Source organism: Ambystoma mexicanum, chromosome 9 (assembly GCF_040938575.1).
Source record: "Ambystoma mexicanum isolate Mex_15411 chromosome 9, UKY_AmexF1_1, whole genome shotgun sequence".
Lineage (NCBI taxonomy): Eukaryota > Metazoa > Chordata > Amphibia > Caudata > Ambystomatidae > Ambystoma > Ambystoma mexicanum.
In genome coordinates this window covers 555,102,025-555,124,505 of record NC_090931.1, presented here as the reverse complement: position 1 = coordinate 555,124,505, position 22,481 = coordinate 555,102,025, and the positions used below count along the sequence as shown (strand labels likewise).

Genomic DNA, 22,481 nt, shown 5'->3' with positions numbered 1-22,481 from the left:
CAACGCAACACAGTTCCACAGAGTGTGAGTGAAACGGGACAAGGCACAAATGGAGTTGGCCGCCTGAAGCGCCATACCACCAGAAGAAAACACTTTCTTCGCCCAGCCGTCAAAACGTTTGTCGTCCCTATCAGGAGGGATGGTAGGGTACGACGCCTGCTTTGCCGGGGCCGTGGCCGCCTGCACCACCAAACTCTCCGGAGTGGGGTGCCTGGTCAAGTAGCAGGGGTCCCTACTGGCTGGACGGTATTTTCGCGACAAGGATCTGCCCACCGCCGGGAGACTCTCAGGAGCAGTCCAAGCCGCCGCCACCCTTCTCTGTAAAGCCATATGGAACGGCAGTACCGGGTCAGTTGGGGGACCAACATCAAGGATGTCCGTCAGATCATCCTGCACAAACTCCCCTGGGGGAGCAGACCATCCCAAGTACTCAGAAACCCTAGCCATAAGGCGCCGGTACGAGGAATCGGCATGAGAGCCAGGCTCAGGCCTACCAAACTCCACCTCCGGAGAGGTGTCCAGTCCACTGGCATCATGCAGTGACTGTCTCAATTCGTCAAACTGACTATGGCCCGAGACAATTTCATCTGGAACCTGACTAGGAACCAGGCCATCAGAATCCTCATCCGCCTCTGAAATATAGTCCAGGTGGCGAAAAGAAGGCACTCGAGAGTGCTTGCTCTTAACCAGAGCCTTCCTAGGGGGTGCTCCCGTGCCACGGGGTACCTCCGACACGAAAGGCGTCGATGGCGTCGAGCGAATCGGCGCCGGCGTCGAGAGAACCGGCATCGGCGCCGAGAGGATCGGCGCCGAGGAAATCGGCGCCGACGTCAGACGCAGCGCCTCCAGCATCGGCGGCGTCGACACAGCCCTCGAGGCCGGAGCCCCGAGCGTGTCCCTCGACGACCCGAACGTCGACGGCCTCGACGACGTCCTCGAAGCCGGAGCCTCGAGAAAGCCTGTCGACGCCCTCGATGCCCCAGACGTCGATGTCTTCCTCGAAGACTTCACAGGTGCACACGGTCTCGAACGCGTCGAGGACCGGGACCTGGAACGGGTACGGCGAGAACGAGTCTCCTTGTCCGAACAGGACCTCTCCCGTGACTCGTGCCGACCACTCATGCGAGCGGTGTCTCTCGACCTCACACGACCGACCCCACTCGGGGGCGCGGACGGCGCAGTACCCTGCGACTCAAGAATCGCCAGCATTTTCTTCCCGAAGGAAGCCCATTCCTCCGGCGTCGCACGGCTGGAGGGGTAAGCGACGTGCCGGGCAGAGTCCTCCGAGGAGGACCTGGAAGACGACCGGTGTCGGCGCTTCCGAGAACGCCTCGAAGAGGCTGAGGAGTGGCGAGACCGACTCCTAGAAGGAGACCCACGAGACTTCCGACGATGACGCGGAGAGTCACCCCTCGAATCATCCGTCGAAAGCCCCGCAGACTTCGACTTCCTGGGCTTGGACACCCGACCTACCGACAACTTCTTCTTACGTTCGCGTAAGGCTTTGGACGTGAGCGACTGGCAGTCGATACAGTCATCCGTGTCGTGGGCCTCCCCGAGGCACCAGAGGCAGGCGTCGTGCGAGTCCGTCACCGACATCTTGGACCCACACTCCCCGCACTTCTTGAAACCCGGACGCGGGGTCGAAGACGAAGTAGAAGACATCTTCACACGAAGGATTTGTCACAAAACGAACAGGTTCGAAGAACCGAGAAGAACAGAACTCCAAAGAGTCGAGGCGTGAACCGAGAATCACGAAGCAACACGTTCGCGGAAAAAACGGAACTGAGGCTACGGGCGTCGTGCGTCCTACTTATCACATCGGATGACGTCGGAGGAGGCCCTCGACGACGGCGCATCGACGTCATCGACGCAGGACGCAGAAAAAAGTTTCCGAAGCAGCACAGCTGTGGTGATTACAACACTCACCAAAGCAAGTTGAAAACGAACTTCCAGACCCACAGCCTAGTAGGGAAATGGCAGGGAAACCATCCAAGACCGTTGCTGAAACACTAGATGTGGGGGCAGTGCTTAGACCTTTATTTTTTTTCCCAACATTGTTTTTTTATTATTTTTGCATAACAAGTCATACAGATTCTTTGATTGTTACATACTTTCCAAACTTGTTAAAACATTTAATGGAAGACAACGGCCCTTTATATAACTAAGACTTAGCGAAATATGTGTTCTCTTCAAAAATAAAACGGTTAAATCATAACTGAAGAGGGGGGGAAGGGGAATGGGGGACAAGGAGCTGTGCACACATTAGGGGTAGAAGACTGCCTGTTTTGAACAAAGGAATAGTTTCAAGGGTTCAGTGCGTCTCTATGGCTGGGTTTAGGATGAGTTCCTCGACACAGGCCCCTCAAGGTTGAGGAGCCTGAACTGGTGGTTCATGGCGGCACAGGAGTGTAGAGGAGCCCAGTCGCGTTTCCGGCCTGGTTTCTGCTTAGTTCTTTTCAGTCTTGAGTTTCCATCCAGCGTAGGGATGGGGGCTGTCTATCCACTCTGGGGAATTGCTGCACATAGTCCAAAAAGGGGGCCCATATTTCGCGCCTTGAAACACTTGTGTATAGGCGCGTTACAAATGCCATATCATATCATATGCAATCGAATTTGGGTTTATTGCCTAGTCTGATGGCTGTGACTTTCTCGACTGCAACAATTTCCCAGCATTTGGACCAACACATCAGCGTGGACGGAGCCTCCGGATTTTTCCAGAGTCTGGCGTTGGTGATTTTGGCGGCTGCAAGAAGATGGGAGCAGAGGTCCACCAGACAAACTGTTAGGGGGAATTGACCGTCTCCTGTCGTCCCTAGCAGCACAATTCCTGAGTCCCAGGGGATGGTGAGTCCAGTGATTCTTTTAATTTGTTCCAAAATATTCTTCCAGAATAGGGTGGCTTTCGGGCAAGACCAGAAGAGGTGGAACAGGGTTCCTCAGGGTTCCTCGGTCCGAGCACCCACTCCAGCACTGAGCGGGGATAGCTGAGTTACACTTATTTAGGATTGCAGGGGTTATATACCATCTGTAGCAAACTTTAAACGCACTTTATTTGTTCGTTACGCATTTTGAGCTTTTCTGGGCGCGGGACCAGATGTGGTGCCATTCCTCAGGTTCAATCAGTCTTCTGAGGTCTTCTTCCCATTTCAGCATGTATGGTTCTTTTTTAGCGGGGTCTGTTCTGTCCAGAATTTTATACAGTGCAGAGATTTTCCCTCTCGGAGGGTTTGCTGAGAGAGTAAGTTCTAATGCCGTTAGCTCTCTGCTACCCTGTTTTCAGACCTGTGGATTCGACAGCCAATGTCTCAGTTGCGTATAGCGAAACCTTTCAGTTTCCGGGATCTTGAATTTTGCTTTACACTCCTCAAAGTTTAAGGGGAGATCATTCTCGAAGAAATCTGATAAGATTTCTAAGCCTGCGGCCATCCACTCCATGAACTGACTGGTTTGGTGAGACTCTGGGGGAAAAGTCGGGGTTGTCCCAGATTGGCGTAAGGGGACCCATTGCGCCTCTACAGTTCCACCGGTGGGCCGCCTCTCACCTTGGTCCTGGAGGGAAAGTTGGGCATCCATTGATGCAGTGTCACATGAGCACTGCAGCTAACGGGTAGGAGAGAAAGGCACTGAAGCAGCAGCCTCACAGTATAAAAGTAGACAGGAGGAGAGGCAGAGTAGTGTGGGTTGTTCGGGTGAGGTTACAGGAAGAGCTCAGGGTGGATCGAGATACCAAGCGGAGGATTGGCAAAGGAGCAGGGCGTTTGAGAGCTGGTGTCAGAGCGTAGCTAAGGTGATGTATGTGAGAGAGTGGTACCAGTTTGTAGTGCAGGAATTAGGGAGGGGGTGTATAGTAGGTGTGTGAGAGAGGAGTAGATGAGTGAGGTATGTGAAGGCATCATGAAGCAAGACAGACAACCGATTCAAAGTTCAACCGAAAGAGGTTTATTAACTTAAATGTCAGGATGGCTGAAGGCCCAAGGTGCCCTATGCTAATGTGGGATTTCCCTACCTAAAGAAACTAAGGAAAGTCTGTCAAGAAGTTCAACTTAAAAGTCTGTGTCCAAAACCTACACTTGCCCTCATAACTAAAGCTAAACAATGTGTAGAGACGTCGGTCTGCCATTTCCTGGCTTACTCTCCAGCTCCCCTTCCCCAAGTTCAGGACAGTTGCCCAAACTTTCTGGGTTCCCTTCCCCCAAGAAAACACCACAGTTCCAAAAGAGATCTGAGGCCCCCCCCCCACCAGAAGACAATACAGTTCCAAATTGGCCTTGGGATTTTCTCCTCCCAAGTCCTCAACAAACTTACAGGTTCTCGGGTTTTCCCTCCCTAAGACAATAACAAAGTTCATAAAGCCAGAGGGTTCCCTTCCCCAAGACTTCAGTTTGCCAACTTGTACTTAGTCTCAATCTCACAATATTCAAAAAACAGTTCAACTTTACACTTCTTCTGGTTTCTTGACAGTTCATACAGATTGCTTTTTTCTGCTTCACTTCAGCAATCTCTCATCCACTTGCCTTTGCTCTCTGTATAGTTCTTTGGCTTTCACAAATAGAGTTTCCCCGGTCTAGGCGCAGATGTCAGACCATTACAGCTCACAAGCAGGAACCCTACGCTCTCTAGCCCACACAGGTTCGTCTGTATCTGTACCTGTGTGCTGGTACACTCACTTGGCTTTTCCTCGTCAGCCTCTTGGTTTTGCCACAATGTATTTTTTTATACAGTTCACTTCGTGGTGCTTTCGTTTCTCCACCACATTGCTGTCATAATGTTCAGCAATATACCATACTTGAATTACACTGCATTTCATACAAATCGGTCTTTGCTTTCAATATACTGTACGTGTCCTTCGCACAAACTTATCAGTTTATAACTTTGTCAAAAGCTTTCATTTAGTTCGGTATTAAATGATGTGGAACTTTAATTCTGTTGCTCACAGTTGATCTTGTCCGTATTATTCCTCACAACCTGTTGCTTTGGGTTTACTGCATCTTGCACACACTCATTAATTTGGCATTTACTTTGGCTTCCTAACAGCCCTCAGGAGCACCCCGGTTCGAGTGCAGTTTCCTTTTCACTCACCGGTCCCTGGCATCTCCTCCAGGCGGCGCTTTCTCTGCTTCGCCAACACATTTTCTTCGGTTTGCGAGCCCCGCTCGCACTTTGCTTTTTCTGTGGGTTGCCGGCAGCTCTGCTAGGTTCCCGCAGACTATGCTGGTAACTTCTGCACAGGTTTCTCCTCTCAGGCCCACGATGCTCAGCCCGGTTTCTCTTCTGCTGGTCTCTCTCTCAAACTTGTCGGCCGCACCTTTGATGCACCTGCAACCAGTGGACAGGTTGCAGGTGTGAGTCCGCAGTCCCACTTGTCTAACCATAATTAGCAGGAGCACTCTGGTAATGCCTTACCCTCAACAGTCTGCAGGCCTCTTCCTCATCCCAGTATTGTAATGGTGTGAATGAGGGGAGATGGTTTGCAGCAGCCTATAAATGCAGGGGGAGGGTGAAGTTGGTTTTCACAAGGAAAAGTGGGATACCATGTCCCGCCTGCGGATAGCTTCTCACCAATCCCCAAACACCCTCCACCGAGGTGATCCTCCCTCGCATCTCCACCCACAGAGTCAGGATCCAAAAGCAATGGCCTTTCCAGGGCCACATGAGAAGAGGATCCAAAAGGGAGTAGGTGTGAGGATACCCTCAGGTTTCTCACAAATAGTAGAGTGAGTGTTCACATAGAATGCGTTAGTAGAGGGATGTGTAAGAGTGGGGTATGAGGAGAGGGGTGTAGGAGAAAAGTGGGAAGGCGGTGAGAACAGTGAGAGTGGGTGTAGTGGATAGGTGAGCAGGGTACCAAATGCCAGTTTTTGTCGTGTGGAGAGGGTAGTAGAGTGAAGAATAGCAGTAGTAGTCCAGGAAAGTGGTAGTAGTTGGACAGAAGGAAAACATCAAAACTCTGGAGGCAAGGCCTAGAAGTGTCAAGGGAGGAAGTCCCGAGAGGAGAGCAGAGTTAGTAGAAGTAGTGAGAAAAGTATTAGTAGTGTGAAGGTGGGAGGGCAGTAGTAGTGCAGAGAAGATGGTAAAGTGGAGAGAAGAGAGTTTTAGGAATTAAGTTAGTAACATCGGAGGGCAGATGTAGGAGAGAAACACTGGATAGACAGAGGAGAAAGATGTGGGTCGGAAGAGAAGGTGGGTGGAGTTGAATGGAGGTGGAGTTGGATGGAGGAGGAGAGTAGTGGGTGGAGGGGAGTAGTAAAGAGACAGGGGGTCGATTGGCACATAAATAACCCACCCTACTGTGATTCGCCAACGATATTGAAGGGCGAGTTAGGAAGTCCCTGAGGGAGGCAGTAGGTCTGCTTTAAGGGAAAAAAAACAAAGCAGAGACTAGACAGTAGGTGTTACCAAGAAGAGGCACTAACACAAGGTCATGGACTCCTGGGCTAGGATGAGAATCCCACAGCAGAGGAGAGAGAAAGTAACAGCCCCAGCACCACTTCCCCAAGCCCCCTTGCTAGCCTCTGATCAATTTGCCTATCAGCATCGATCTAAAAAACAGTTCATACATTTAGTTATTTTGACAACAAAAATTCATGAACTGAGAATGAGAATGAATTATTCAGGCACCTGTGACAAGATGCTATGCTTTATGCATTAGGGAACGAAGGGAGCACCAAACTAACTTGGTCCAAATTCACAGAAAACAAATTAACTAATGTAGGCCAACAGGAGGTGTGTGGTACAAGCCAGGAAACTAAAAAAAAAAATACAAACCAACAAGTGGCAATAGCCTGGGCAGAGCAGCAATATAAAACCAGGGACAGCAGAAGTCATCTTATGAAAGACTATAAGAAATATTTGTATCTATTCATAAGAGCTACCTTGATGAGATATGGCCCGCATGCGCAGGCAAGCACACTATTTTTCAAATGTCAGTTAGGAACATTATCAATTACTGTTTTACATCATGGAATCTCAGAAATGTGTTGTTCCTCTGCCCATTTTACCAAAACCTTCACCAACAAAACTTGAAACTGGTCTAACAAAAGTATTGAGCAAGAACTTTGGCGAAGGAAATGAAGTTGTGCAAAAGTAGGATGAACACAGATGAAGTTAACGCAGTGTTCAATTTTTTAAAAACTGCTTCGTGACACAGGAAATCTTTGATCTGGTCTAATTTGGAACTATGTAGAGAGGGCCATATAGATTTTTAATGCTCAGCTCCGACTGGAAAGTTCATATTGTAAATGAATGATATACAACGGGGATCAAATTGTATAGTACTGTGACTTTAGCTTTATTCACAAGATCTAATATGTGCAATATGTGTTTTGTATGTGGTTTTAGGACTTCGGACAAAATACACTTGACAGAAGTTCAAGAGGTGGAAGTTATTGTAAGCAAATGCGTAGAGGATAGCATCACACTATGAACAGAAATAATGCATGGACACCATTCGAAGCATTTCTCTGAATATAAAAAAAAAAGAAAATCATCAAAGTGAAGAGCCATTGCCACCATTCTGAGGCTTCAGCCGCAATATGCGGATCCCCATGGGTTTACCTACACAGTTTTAAGCAGCATCACATGTAAATGAGTGTAATGTTGGCCATACCTTTGGGATTCATCTGCAGCCCAACCGGCAGTTATGGAGTTGTAGCTCATAAAAAGAAAGCGGTTGTATGATACATGGTAAGGTATTTAGAACACGACTTTACACAGGTGGTTCTAAGCACCACAAGAAAAAGGAGGGGATACAGAGGAATGAAGAGGCAAATACTGTCTAGGCCAGAAGGCAGCGCAGGGTGGCTGGTCAAGGTTGGAGGGCGGGGGGCTCAGGGCAACCACGCCACCAGTCAGCATGAGCAGGCAGGTAGATTAGGAGAGGGAGAGAGAAAGAATAAGAGAAGAAGAGGAAGGTCTGAGCAGCTTCTGGAACTTCAAATGATCCGGCTCAAGTCAGAGGGACAGGGAGGGCATTCAAGAGGGAGGCACCTGCAGAGGAGAGAGAGAGATCTACCCCACCCCCCCACTCAGAGTTTGAGGTAGCTGAGCAGAGAGCTCTAGAAGGAAGGTATTTGGGAAGAGAGAGAGTTGGGTATAGGGAGGATCACGGCCCCACAAAGCCTTGTGGATGAGGCAGAGGGTGTTAAACTTAATCCTTGCGGCCACCGGGAGCCAGTGGAGAGATTTCAGAGCTGGAGAGATGCAGTCCCTGGGCTTGAGGCCAAGGATAAGTCTCACAGTCCTGTTCTGGATTAGTTGAAGAGGGGGCAGAGTAGAATAAGGAAGATTGAGAAAGAGGGTGTTGCAGTAATCCAACCTGGAGAGAACAAGAACTCTAGAGACAGTGAGCTTCTGGGGGGGAAGCGTCCCGGTAGGATAGCTCAAGCAGCAACGTGCTCGCCTTGGAAACAAGACGACACGTTCGATCCCAGTGTCCGCGCTTAGAAACCTCTGAGTATTAAGCGTGTTATAAATACGCAACTCAGACATATTCCTGTAACTGCGCCTCAATGCCCCTGGGCTGTGTGAGCGCTTTAAAAATGCAAATAAATTAAATAAAAAGGGGAGGAAAGGTAGGATACCTCCAACGTGGTGCAGCTTTAAGTGGGTCTTCTTGGCAAGGTCCGTGATGTGTGGAGAGAAGGAGAGAGTGGAGTCGAAGATGATGCCAAGGTTTTTTGCCGCACAGGAGGGCAAGGGGAGAGGGCCCAAGGAGATGGAGAGGAAAGCAGGAGCAGGGGTCCCAATGAGAAGGATCACTGTCGTACTGGCATTAAGGCAGAGGTTGTTAAAGGCGTTTCATCCCTGAATAGCAGATACACAGCCAGGAATGATTGAGGAGGTAGAGGAGGCGGAGCGTAGCCTGAAAGAGCTGTGAGTCACCCATATAACACTGAATGTTAGACGAGAAAGTAAAGACCAGGTGGGCCAGGGGACCTGATAAACATTGAAGAACAGAGCCCTGGGGAACATCAAATGTGGAAAGAGGTGGTGGAGAGAAGGACCCAAGTTGTACGTGGGAGGGTCAGTCCAAGTGGAAGGTCAGCCATGTCACACGATGACCAGTGATGCCAAGGTTCACTTTGAGACGGTTGATCATGGTGGCGTGATTGACCTTGTCAAAGGCAGAGGAGAGGCCAAGGAGGACGAGGACAAAGTGAGAGCTGGAGTCAAGGTTAGAGCGCAGATCTTCACAGGAATGCAGGAGAGCAGTTTATGTGCCTCTGGATGAATCTGAAGCCAGACAGTTGGTCATGGGGAGAACCAGTAGATTCAGTGTGGAGGTTTAGCTGAGAGACGGCCAGTTTCTCCAGGAGTTTGCCCAGGAAAGGAGTGATCGAAATTGGGCTATAGTTGGACGGGCAAGGAAGATCAGCAGAAGGTTTTTTCAGGAGGGGGTGCACAAGGGAGTGCTTGAGAAGAGAGGGGAAAGATCCAGTGCCAAAGGAATGATTGCAGAAATCGGCCAAGGATGGAGCGAGGTAAACAATGTTGTCCTTAATGGTTCTGAAGGAGCATGGGAGCACCTGTTTGGATGAAACCTTCATAGACCGGACTTGTCTAGAAGCATCATCAGGAGTTATAAGAGAGAGAGAGTAGAGAAGAGGGAACGGTGGAGAGAGGGGGCTTGAGAGAGGTAGAGGGAGAGAGAGAGCGAGATGAGGCGAGGAAGATATCGTGGACAGGATGTCCTGAGTTTTAGTGGTGAAATGAGAAGCCAGGGCCGTACAGAGGGCCTGAGAAGGAACATGAGAGGTAGAGACTGCAGTTGGATTGGCCAGCTCCTTGCAGATTTTAAAAAGTTTTGCTGTGATGTTAGAGGCCGCAGAGACGTGGGCTTCAATGTGGAGTCTGTATTGTTTTTGGAGCAGACAGCAGGCCAGTTTGTCGGAGGATGTGCCCGAGGCCCTCAACTTCCGCTCGGCTGCTCTGCATTTTACGTTTCAGAGCGGCCAGGTAGAAGTCATACTAATCCCAGGATGTTGTCATTGCTTCCGAAGGGTGAGCCCCTTCCCATGAGGCCATGGAGGTAGGGCGCTGCCCGATAGTCCCCCTGGGGGTGTTACTCGGCGGCATCATCTCATGGGAGGGGAAATCCCGTGTGGGACAAGTGACGGCCATATTGGGAGAACAAACTCCTTCACCTCTTCCCTCTCCACCTCTACCCTCCTATGTCATGTATTTCTGTAGTAAACCGGAAGTAGAGAGTACTGGCATGAGGAAGATCTCTAATGAGTTGCAACATCAGTCGGTACTGGGACAAGGAGGCACAGAGAAGTATAAAGTACCTACCAGAACCACTTGTCCAATCTAGCGGTTCTCGACAGCAGATAAGAAGGAGCCGAGTAAAAAGCAAAGAAGGACTTGACGAAGTCCGCCCTGGAGGAACCATGATACAAAGCATGCTCAGGGAAGAAGAGAGGCATAACGGGAGCCAGTCAAGAAGGAGGTCACTGTCAAGCTGGTCCAGTGTGCAGGGATAGCGCAATGAGTAGCAAGGAAGATGCTCCTGGCATCCCCGCAGGTCGGCATCCATGGAGGAAAGGTCCCACGCCAATAAGGAAGAAGCAGGCACGGCGGAGCAGCCCTGCTTCCGGAGACGAAAGAAGGGAGCAGGGGAATCCCCACTGCATATGGCAGGTGCACAGGATGTCTCGAGACCATCGCAGACCACAACATAAGGTACACTGATGACCAAGGAGGTGCTGATGGCCCTGTAGAGTGGCAGAGACAATTCAAGGAGGCAAGTAAGCCTAAAAAGCCACATGAATGGGTCTGTTGAAAGTCAAAAGACATTCAGAAAGCCTAATCAAGAGATTACTTGGCAAAACAGTGAATCAAGTTTAGCAGGGTACTGGCGGAAACCTGCAGTGTGAGTCTGGGACCTGCACCTATATAAAGAGAACTTTGAGTAACATACAATGAATGCAGTACTTGGCAGGCGAACAAACCAAGTCTGTATGTGATGCCATGACTTTTTCATCGCAGTGCCTGGTAGGAAGAAACCAGGTCTGCCAATCAGGATCAGGAGCCCACCCTAGTTTGGAAACACTTCCTAACTCCTTTTCTTTACAACTGTGCCCAGTGAAAAGGAACCAAGGCTGCCAGTCAGGGCCGAGGACCCAGAGACAGAAAAGAAGCCTGAGAATGGCCAACTAGGGAACTGAGTTTTCCCCCACAACTCTTGAACTGTATTTCAAGCCTGAACAAGCCTGGGGAAGGGAGATATTCCACAACACTTCATGCTCTAACATTCCAACACTGTCTTTTGTCCAGGGGAAGTGAGTCACCTCCTTTGGGCTAGGAAAAGACCTTTTCATTTAGTTTAAAACTTAGAGTGTGAAGGACAGAGTTAGGATTCTGACATTGGCTTTTCTTTTGGACATTCTGACACTAGTTATTTTGGTCAAGGCAGGGAAACCCCTCTTAGAGTTAGGGCAAGATGGTTATTTTTTGTTTTTGTTTTTTTGTTTACATTTTATTTAATAATTTCAAATACAAAAAGCCTTGGCAATACAATTATGAGCAGTTATACAATATATGCTTCCCACTGCACAATATTACATAGGTAAATATGTCAAAACCAATTTAGTACACCAACATCATCAACATCACTTACAGACAATATAAATTCCTCCTCCCGATGCATATTAACCTAGTCATAAATCTTCCATACACAAAACAAATACGATGACACTCACAGAGACTGGACAAACAAACAAAAAACACAGAGTCAAACAAACACAAAGATCCCAGAGCAACATCTCAATCCTCACTACCAATTCAACAAAACATACCAGATTCAGACAATCCTCAAGTTCTCATTCACCATAAAATTCATTGAATGGTGTCCAGAGAGCTAGATATTTATCTTCTTTGTCCTGCCTTTGGAACATCACCTTCTCAAACTCTGATAAAATCAATGGTTTATAGTGACTTTTTCGACAGTCACTATTTCGAAATATATATATGTCGAATCAAAATGGTCAAATTCGAATGCCTTTTTTTATTTTTGGGAGGGGGGGGGATCCAAACCCCTCCAACCCCCCCATTTTTTTGGCCAACTAAACAAAACTAAACCCTTAAAAAAAATTCGAAAAAGAAAAATTCAGCACTTTTGATTCGACATATTTGTATGTCGAAAAAATGTTTTCGACATAATGACCGGAAACCAACATCAATACATCATTTATCATCCAATTCATCACACGAGGCTTCTTCCTCATCTTCCACACCATCAGCACCTGTTTCACCGCAACTATAAGCACCTTATCAATCCAGTGCTCATATCTTCGAGCAATCCACATCATCCACCACTGGACAAAAGTAACACCTGCAGAGGCCTCCGAGGAAGGCTTATAGACAATATTGCATCCAGTCTGTCCAATATTTCCGTCAAACACACGAGAACAATACCACAACACGTGAACGAGTGTCCCTTCCTCCCTACCACACCCCCAACACAAATCATTGTCAAGTAAACCCAATTTACACATAGGCAACGGTGTCCAATACAAACGTCCTAATATTCTCTGGTGAATAAACCGCAAATTGAGATCCAACTTGCTCCTATATCCCACACTCCACATATTCTCCCACTCTTTCTCTGTAATCTCGTATCCCAATTCCCCTACCCACTTCTCCAATACTCTTAATTTTTCCACTTCAATAAACGTTTCTAATAATCATGACCCCTCAAGAGTCTAACACACACCCTTGCAGTGTATAACAGCTGACCAACACCACAAAGCCAACTTATGGTTCACCTCCGTCTGCCAACCTGATAAAAGAAAACATTTACTGAAAAGGCAACAATGCCCCAGGTTTCCAGGGAGCAAAGTAGGCCATGCTACAGCTACTACAAAAATATCAGAGCCAAAACTAGAGTTAACCATTTCAGAAAGAACTTTGTATTTGAATATTGAGCCGAAGATTTAGCTTAGATACCTCCCAGAGACTAATCAAATGTTGGAAAGCCTTTATTTGTACATATTGCACCTCTGTTTTCTGACACTGCATGCAACCCAGAGGATCTGAGCAAATGGCCTGCAACAACTATATTTATTTCCTGTTTGGATGCCATTTTTAATCCCATATATTTTCACATCACTCTGGGTAGAGATTTTACGATATTCTATTAACAGCTTTTGATTTGTATTCATTGGTTGTGATGCACAATAATTTATTTAAAATAAAGTTTCCCTCAAAAGGTAGTCCAGTTTAAACACCCAGTCGACAAAATATTGTGCCTTTGTACAAAAGGCATCAAATCATACTGTAACTCAACGGTAAACTCGAAATACTCTTTAGAAAGTCATTGGGATGAGCTCAGGAATATTGAGACTGCCTAGAAGAACTAGTTACTCTTACCTTGTAACGTTCTTTCGATGGGATGTTCCTCCGACGTATTCCTTATCTTAGATAGAAATCCTTCAGCTTTGCTGGCCTCGGAAAATTTTTTCGCCAGAGGGCGCTGCGCGTCGATGATCGCCGAGTCGATGACCCTCGACGGCCTCCGTGCCGACGTCGACGTCATCCTGCCTATAAAGGCCGCGTCGCAGCGTCCGTTGCTCAGTTCCGTTTTGTAGTCCCCAGTAATGTTTTTGGATTAGACTAATCACCTTGAAGGAGCATAGGCTGCAAACCCACAGGAAGTCATACTGCGGGGATGGATGGGAGGGTCGATAAGGAATACGTCGGAGGAACATCCCATCGAAAGAACGTTACAAGGTAAGAGTAACTAGTTCTTCGAAGGGATTGTGTCCTCCGACGTATTCCTTATCTTAGATAGACTCCCATAGCAGTGGTATTGTGACTGGAGGCGGGAGTAATAAAAGTTATGTTACCCTTCCAGAATGGACAGAGTGTAACACAGCCTTGCCGAATCTAGTTTCTTGACTAGAGGAGGAATCCAGGCTATAGAATTTGGTAAATGTATGTGCGGACGACCATGTGGCAGCCGCACATATATCTCGAATTGGCACCCCTCTTTGAAGGGCTGAGGATGTTGCGATACCCCTGGTAGAATGAGCCCTTAGATTTTGAGGAGGCTCCTTTCCTGCCAATTTGTAGCACTCCAGAATGGCTAAAATAATCCATCTGGAGATGGTTTGTTTTGTTATTGGAAGGCCCAACTTATGTCCTGCATAACCTACAAAGAGTTGGTCTGCTTGTCTGATCTTAGCCAATCTGCTGATATAGAAGCTCAAGGCTCGCTTAGGGTCCAGCCTGTGCAGTCTCTCTTCCTCCTTCCCCGGATGAGGAGGAGGGTAGAAAGAAGGTAATATAATCTTCTGAGTGATGTGAAACTCCGAGACTACCTTCGGGAGGAAGTTAGGCTTCACCTGAAGAACAACTTTGTCCTTGTAAAAGATTGTATGTGGAGGTTTACACGATAAGGCTTGCAACTCGCTAACCCTTCTAGCAGATGTCAATGCTATTAGCAAAACAGTTTTGAGGGTGAGAAGCTTCAATGAACAAGAGTGTAGTGGTTCAAAAGGGGCACCCTTTAGGAAGTTTAAAATTAGGTTTAAATCCCATAAGGGAACTTGAAAAGGTTTCGGGGGATAAACATTAGTTAATCCTTTTAGGTATTGTATTACCAATGGAATTTTGAAGTATGAAGGCTCCTCTGCAGTGCGCTTAAAGATTGATAGCGCTGCGAGATAGCCCTTAATTGTGCCAACCTGTAGGCCTGAATTAGCCAGGTAAAGTAAGAATGACAACACCATAGGTGTACCACAAGAAAAGGGTTCAATATTCTTTTCTCTGCACCAGCTGCAAAATTTGTTCCAACGGCAGCGGTATAGAGTTTTAGTTGCCGGCCTTCTGGCCGAAAGCAACACCTCCATAACATCATCCGGAAGGTCCCAATCCTTGTACCTCAACCTTTCAGACACCAAGCGTGAAGGTTGAGGGTCTTGATGGCTGGATGGAGAACCTGACCTTCCTTCTGCGAGAGAAGATCCTCTCTGTATGGCAGTCGAATTGGAGGGCAGATGGACATGTCTAGAAGGTCCGGGTACCACGTTCTCCTGGCCCAATCCGGGGCAATTAGGATCATGGTCTTCCGAAACCTTCTCAACCTCCTGATCATTTGAGGAATGACAGGGACCGGAGGGAACGCGTACAGAAGTGGGAACTCCCAGTCCACTACGAACGCATCTCCTAGAGCTCCTCTCGGGGGAAATTCCCTTGAGCAAAATCTGTCGCACTTCCTGTTGATACTGGTGGCGAACAGATCCACTTGAGGGGTTCCCCAAAGGGCGAAGATCTCTTGAAGGACTTCCTGAGCTATCTCCCACTCGTGAGAGACTGTGCTCTGCCTGCTCAGAGCGTCCGCTGTCAAGTTCTTCTCTCCGGCTAGGTGAATTGCCGATAGAGAGATTCCTTCCTGAATTGCCCAAAACCAGAGCTGCATCGCCTCTCTGCACAGTGGTAGTGAGCCTACGCCTCCTCTTTTGTTGAGGTAGTGCATGGCCACTGTATTGTCCGTCATTATTAGGACGTTTCTTCCCCGTACAGACGGCAGAAAAGCCTTCAGCGCTAGTCTGATGGCTCTCAGCTCCAACAGGTTGATATGTAGTCTGGACTCCGATGGAGACCAACGACCGCTGATGGTCAAGTCGTTGGCGTGAGCTCCCCACCCCGTGAGTGAGGCATCCGTGACTACTGTTATCTCCGGCCATGGTTGCCAAAACATTTCTCCTTTCAGGATGTTCTCCCGACAGGCCCACCACTGAAGGTCTCGGGCTACTTTGACCGGGATCCGAAGGAGATCTGTCATCCTTCCTGAGAACTGTGACCACTGAGTTCTCAGTGCCCACTGGAGGGATCTCATTCTCAGGCGAGCCTCCGGCACGAGGAATATGCAGGATGCCATGAGGCCTAGCAACCTCAGAAAGTCGTAGGCTGGGAGATATTGGGCATTCTGAAATCTGATGACCATCTGCAGAATATCTCGAGCCCTCACCTCTGGTGGCAAGGCTTTTCCCAGGGAAGTGTCCAGGACTGCTCCAATGAATTGGAGTCTCTGTGATGGTATCATCTGTGACTTCTTTAAATTGAGGGAGAAGCCCAGCTTGTGAAGGAAGTGGCAAACATAATCTAGTTGTCTCTGAGCCTGTTCCGAAGATACAGCTCTGATCAACCAATCGTCTAGGTAAGGGTAGACATGAATCCCTTCCCTCCTTAGACTTGCAGCCACAACCGACATTAGCTTGGTAAAGACCCTCGGGGCGGAGGTTAGCCCAAATGGCAGAACTCGAAATTGATAATGAGAGCTGCCAATTGCGAACCTCAGGTATCTCCTGTGCCTGGGATGGATCGGCACATGGAAATAAGCGTCCTGGAGGTCTAGAGATACCAACCAGTCCTGAAGCTGGAGGGCCTGAAGGATCTGAGAGAGAGTCACCATCTTGAACTTGTCCTTTCGGAGGAATTTGTTCAATTCCCGTAAGTCTAAGATGGGTCTCAGTCCTCCGTCCTTCTTCGGTATTATGAAGTAGGGGGAGTACCAACCCTTGTTCCTTTCCGCTACAGGTACCAGTTCTATGGCACCTTTCTCTAGCAGGTCTAAAACCTCCTGCAAGAGGAGCGGATCTGGAAGCTTCAAAGGGTTGTTCCCCGGTGGATGACTCTGAGGGATATGTAGGAAGGGCAGGCAGTAACCTTGGGCTACTGTCTCCAGAGCCCAAGCATCTGACGTAATAGCCTGCCATTCCGTCAGATGGTGAGTTAACCTGCCCCCTACTGGTGTTCTGTGAGGGGAGACCTCAGAGTGGTTTTGAAGCGGCTGATGCAGTTGCCGAAGGTAAAGTGGCTCCTGCTCCTGCGGGTGCGGCTTTCTTTCCCCTACCCCGTCCACCACGGGTAAATCTTCCTTGGCCTCTTTGAGCCGGTCGTCCCCTGCCCCTTCCATATGAGGAATAGTAACGAAAGGACCGTCCTCTCCACGATGATCCCGAAGGACGAAAGGTATTCTGACGGATAGCAGCTCCCAATGACTTGGCTGCTGCCTTGGACGTTTGCAGTTTCTCCAAACTGTCATCCGCCTTCTTTCCAAAGAGGGTAGAACCGTCAAAGGGCATATTCAAAAGCCTGGTCTGCACGTCAGAGGCAAAACCAGACTTCCTCAACCACGCATGCCTGCGGATTGTGGTGCTTGCCGCCATGGCCCTGCTGATACTGTCAGCAGAATCTAGGCCAGTTTGTAGGGTCTCGCACATCGCATCTTTACCATCCCTGATGATGTTTAAAAATGCGTCCCTTTCCTCTCCTTCTTGGAGGCAGTCAGCCGCTGATGAAGCGCACTCCCAAAGGGTGTGGCTGAACCTAGCGAGCGTACAGGTCGCGTTAATAGACTTTAACGCCATGCTACAGGCAGAAAAAACCTTCTTAGCCATGGCATCATATTTTTTGTCATCCCTATCCTGCGGAGCAGTGGGGTATGCAGATGTGCTGCCTGATGAGGTTGCAGCCTGTACAACCAAGCTCTCAGGAGTAGGGTGTTTTGACAAATATTCAGGGTCAGAACTAGCCACCCTGTATTTTGTTGACAGTTTTTTATTTACTGCCGGGATAATTTCTGGCGTTTCCCAGTTTGTCAAAATCCTTCTCTGTAGAGCAGAGTGAAATGGAACCACAGGATCCTCCTGTGGGCCCTTGTCCAGTATGTCAGTGAGGTCATCCTGCTGAAAGGCAGGAGAAGGTGCAGACCAACCCATAAATTCTATGATTCTAGACATCAGAGCTCTATATGGAGTCTCCGCATGTTCTCCTGGGTCTGGTTTGATAAATTCTGCTTCAGGAGAAGTGTCCAAGCCACTAGCTTCCTGAAGTGCATCCTGAAGATTTTTTAATCTTCCTTCCTCAGAGGCGAAAGTCTCTGGCTCTGGTGATGTGGTCCTCTGTAAATCAATATCTTGGTCTGAATCCTCCCTTTCCTCAAAAATCGAGGTTAAAGGGGGATACATTGGTTTTTGGAATGGTATAAACCCCATTTCCAATGCAGAAGGAGCCATCATCACAGGCCTTGAAAACGTCGATGTCGTCGACACCGACGTGAAAGTACTCGAAGGCGCCGTGAAAAGCGTCGAGAAATGTGTACTAGGCCTCGAAGAACTCGAAAGGATCGGAGTCTTGCTCGAGAACGACGTCGACGTTCTCGGCGTCGAGTCGGAGGTCTTTTGTCTAACCGTTGGCTGTGGAGTAGCCGTGGTTCTTTCCTTCACCGGCGTCGATATCGGCGTCGACGTCGGCGTCGACTCGATCGACTGATGCGCCGATGAATCCTTCGACAACGGCGTCGATGGCGCCGACCTCTGTTTCGAAGGAGTTTTCGACGATGGCGTCGATGATGCTTTATCTCCCGATGGCTCGAGGCGCTTTCGGGTTGACTTTTCCGCCGGGTACTGCGACTCGCGGCGTTTAGATTTTTTGGGTTTTTTACCCGGGGTATCACCCTCAGCTGTCTTCGAGGGGGACGAGGCCGCTTTCTCGAAGACGCTTAGCATCTTTTTCCTGAATTCCTCCCACTCAGCTTGCGAGCTGCGTTTTGTGGGGCAATGAACTCTCTCAGGAGAACTCGACGAAGATGACGAAGGGGATCTCCTACGTCTCTTCTTCGAGTGTCTCGATGTCGACGAGTGGTGGGAGCCACTTCGTGATCTAGATCGAGAGTGTTTTTTATGGTGAGGAGACGAACGTCTCGACTCTACCGAAGAAGCTTTCGAGGAAGTTAAAGTTGACCTACCTCTCTCGAGCTTCCCCCTACGCTCCTTCAAGGCTTTCGCCGTCATGGAAAGGCATTCCTCACACTCCGAACTCTGGTGCGTGATTCCCAGACACCACAAACAGACCCTGTGAGGGTCCGTCAACGACATTTTCTTCCCGCAGTCTCGGCACTTTTTGAAACCGGACCGAGGGGTCGTCGGGTCGGAGGAGGATGCCATCGATATCGAGGTAAATAGTAGTTATTATATACGTTATCTTGACGAGAACTGAGCAACGGTGTTCCGAGGCACAACGAAGCGCGGAAAAACGGAACTGAGCAACGGACGCTGCGACGCGGCCTTTATAGGCAGGATGACGTCGACGTCGGCACGGAGGCCGTCGAGGGTCATCGACTCGGCGATCATCGACGCGCAGCGCCCTCTGGCGAAAAAATTTTCCGAGGCCAGCAAAGCTGAAGGATTTCTATCTAAGATAAGGAATACGTCGGAGGACACAATCCCTTCGAAAGTCATATTATACAGCTATTCCAAAAGACAAGGAACAGATGAGAATCTATTTACACTAGTAAAGGAAACAGTCTTACCGACAGTGAGGACATTGTGCTCTTTGCTCAGTCAGCCAACGCTAAATGCAAGAGAGAAACAAAGGAGTTCAAAAATAAGCTTTTTGTTTACTACAAAGATTAAGATAAATATTTGCTTTATTCAAAAGGGAAAAAACATATTCCAGACTCACCTGACCCTGCTTGAAGTGCAACTTTTCTAAACTATGCCTCCAAAAAGGAATTGCTTACAAAATGTGTATGTGGTGGTCCACATGGTTGCTCTTCAAACTTCTGCAATGACCATATACATGTCAGGTTTGGTGTGTGATAAAGTCAAATATGGAACAAGTTACTTACCTGTAACTGTTGTTCTCCAGCATGGGTCTGGCATGGATTCACATGCTCATGAACATTCCCCGTCGTCAGGCCAGGAATCCTCGTTATAGAAAAAAAATCAGTATCAGTTTCGTTTCTGAACTGTCTTTCTACTACTAACCAATCACTGGTCTCTGGGTCATACTGCCCCCAGCCAATGACTGCCCTCTACCTAAGCCCCTCCCCTCGCAGCCATCCTCAGATTTGGTAGCACGCAAAGTGGCAGTATGACCAAGAGAAGAGCCGCAGAGGGGTAGGTGGGAGGGTTCGCATGTGAATCCATGCCAGACCCATGCTGGAGAACAACAGTTACACGTAAGTAACTTGTTCCTTCTCCAGCATGGGGTCTGGCATGGATTCACATGCTCATGAATAAAAGAATACATAGCAGTATACACATGCACAACCACGGGAGGTGGCAAAGGCTCAACATTAAGCATTACATCCAAAACTCAACATTAAGCAATTCTTACCTCCTCACCAGGCTCACCTTTAGGCGAACAGGTTGCGCAGCACTGCTTGGCCGACCCTGGACTCCTCCCTGGAGTCCTAATCGACGCAGTAGAATTTCGTGAAGGTGTGCGTCGACCTCCACATAGCAGCCCTGCAGATGTCCAGCAGGGGCACACTAGACAGGAACGCCATAGTAGCAGCGATCACTCTGGTTGAATGGGCTCTCAGACGGCCGGGCAGCTGTCGGTTTGCCAACCGGAGACAGTGCATGATGCAGCCGGAGAGCCATCTGGAAATGGAAGTCTTCGAGAGAGCCTTCCCTTGATTCACAGACCCAAAATTCACAAACAGTTGTGACGTCTTCCGAAAACTCTTTGTGCGGTCCACGTAAAACTTCAGCGCTCTAGCTACATCCAGCTAGTGCAAAGTACTCTCGGCCGGCGTCGAAGGTGACGGGAAGAAAACTGGTAACACCAAGGGCTTGTTGAGGTGGAAGTCCGATGGCACCTTGGGCATGAAGGAGGGGTGCGTCCTTAGCACCACCCTCGTGTCATGAAAAGTCAAGTATGGAGGCTTGCAAGATAGGGCCTGGATCTCTCCCACTCGTCGTCCGGAGGTGATGGCCACGAGGAACGCTGTCTTCCATGACAGGAACTTCAAAGGTGCCGAATGCATAGGCTCGAATGGGGCCCCCCATGAGCCTGGTCAGCACCACATTAAGCTCCCACGCCGGGGCAGGAGCCTTCACCGGCGGGAACGATCGGAATAGTCCCTTCATAAATTCCTTCACCCGGCGATGAGACCACAAGGACGCCCGTCCCGTAGTCCTGGTATATCGGGAGATGTCAGCCAGATGTATTTTGATGGAGGCGTGAGCCAGTCGTGCTTTGGCCTGCGACAGTAGGTACGGTAGTACTCGAGGGGCCGTAATCCGCAGAGGGTTAATCTTCTGTGCACGGCACCAGACAGAGAACCTCTTCCACTTATGACCATAACACTTAAGATTTGAGGACGCCCTGGCTTTTGCAAGAACCTCTCTGCAGTCAGCCGGTATATCGTACCCCCCCAAACTCTAGTGCTGCAGGAGCCAGGCCTGCAAGTTCATCGACTGTGGTTCATGATGGAGAATGGCGCCCCCTTCTCTGGAGAGAAGATCCGTGTCTGCCGACAGCTTGACTGGTGGGGACGTTGACAAGTCCAGAAGGTCCGGGAACCAGATCTGCCTCGGCCACGCCGGTGCGACGTGGATCATTCTGCACCTGGACTTCTTGAGCTGGTTGATGAGGCGGAGCAGCAGCGGCAACGGAGGGAACGCGTATAGAAACAGGCCGTCCCAGGGGAACGAGAAAGCATCGCCCAGGCTCCTCGGCTGCGGGAACCTGCAGGCGAACCTCTGGCACTTGGAGTTCGTCGTCGTCGCGAAAAGGTCGATCTGGGGTTTGCCTCATCGTCGAAAGAGCCGATCCACCTGGTCCTGCCATAGTTCCCACTCGTGGCACGAGCGCAGCTCCCTGCTGAGTGAGTCGGCAATGGTGTTTTTTATTCCTGCCAGATGGAAGGGAACCAGAAACAACCCTGGGCGACGGCCCAGTGCCACAGATCCTGGGCCTCCTTGGATAGGGCTGGGGATCTGGTGCCCCTCTGCTTCCCTATGTAGAACATCGTGGTGGTGTTGTCGGTGAAGATCCTCACCACTTTGTCTTTGAGGGACAGAAGGAATGACTTGAGCACCCAGAACACTGCTCAGAGCTCCAGAATGTTGAGGTGGGGAGACCTCTCCTCCGGGAGCCAAAGGCCTCTTGCATGGAGATCTCCGGTGTGGGCCCCCCAACCCTCCAGAGAGGCGTCCGTCGTCACCGTCTCCTGAAACGCAGGGGTTTGAAAGTCAGTGCCTGTAGTGAGGTGAGCACGGGTACCATACCGTAGGATCGCCCGACGGAACTCCTCGTCGAGAGGGATCCTGTCCTCGAAGCAGCCCGTCGCCTGAAACCAGCGGGCGTCGAGGAACTCCTGTAGCGGACGCATCCGAAGTCTGCAAAGGGGCACAAGATAGATGCATGAGGACATCATCCTGAGGAGGGACTTGATGGACCTCACTCTGGCCACGTCCGTGGCTAGCAGTTGCCGCACCTTGCCCAGGATGGTCTTGGTCCTTTCCTCTGACAGGGAGGCCAATTGCCTCACTGTATCGAGCTTCGCTCCCAGAAACAGTGCTACTTGCGACGGAACCAGGTGGGATTTGGGGTAGTTGATGGCGAACCCCAATTCAGTGAGCAGCCGGACGGTCCTTGCTGTGTGTTAGACGGCGAGATCCCTTGTCCTTGCCCGGATTAGCCAGTCGTCCAGGTAGGGGTAGACGTGTATCCCCTGCAGG

At 49.4% G+C, this 22,481-nt stretch overlaps 1 protein-coding gene across 5 annotated transcripts in view; it reads right to left on the bottom strand.

The window, feature by feature from the left end:
• The window catches only part of TRIM37 (tripartite motif containing 37), a 1,981,866-nt gene that overhangs the window by 1,710,608 nt on the left and 248,777 nt on the right, over positions 1-22,481 (bottom strand). For all 5 annotated transcript variants that reach the window (XM_069615157.1, XM_069615154.1, XM_069615156.1 and 2 more), the window contains one exon: positions 19,319-19,359. In XM_069615157.1, the coding sequence (XP_069471258.1) occupies positions 19,319-19,359 (41 nt within the window). The remainder of the gene's footprint in view (positions 1-19,318; positions 19,360-22,481) is intronic.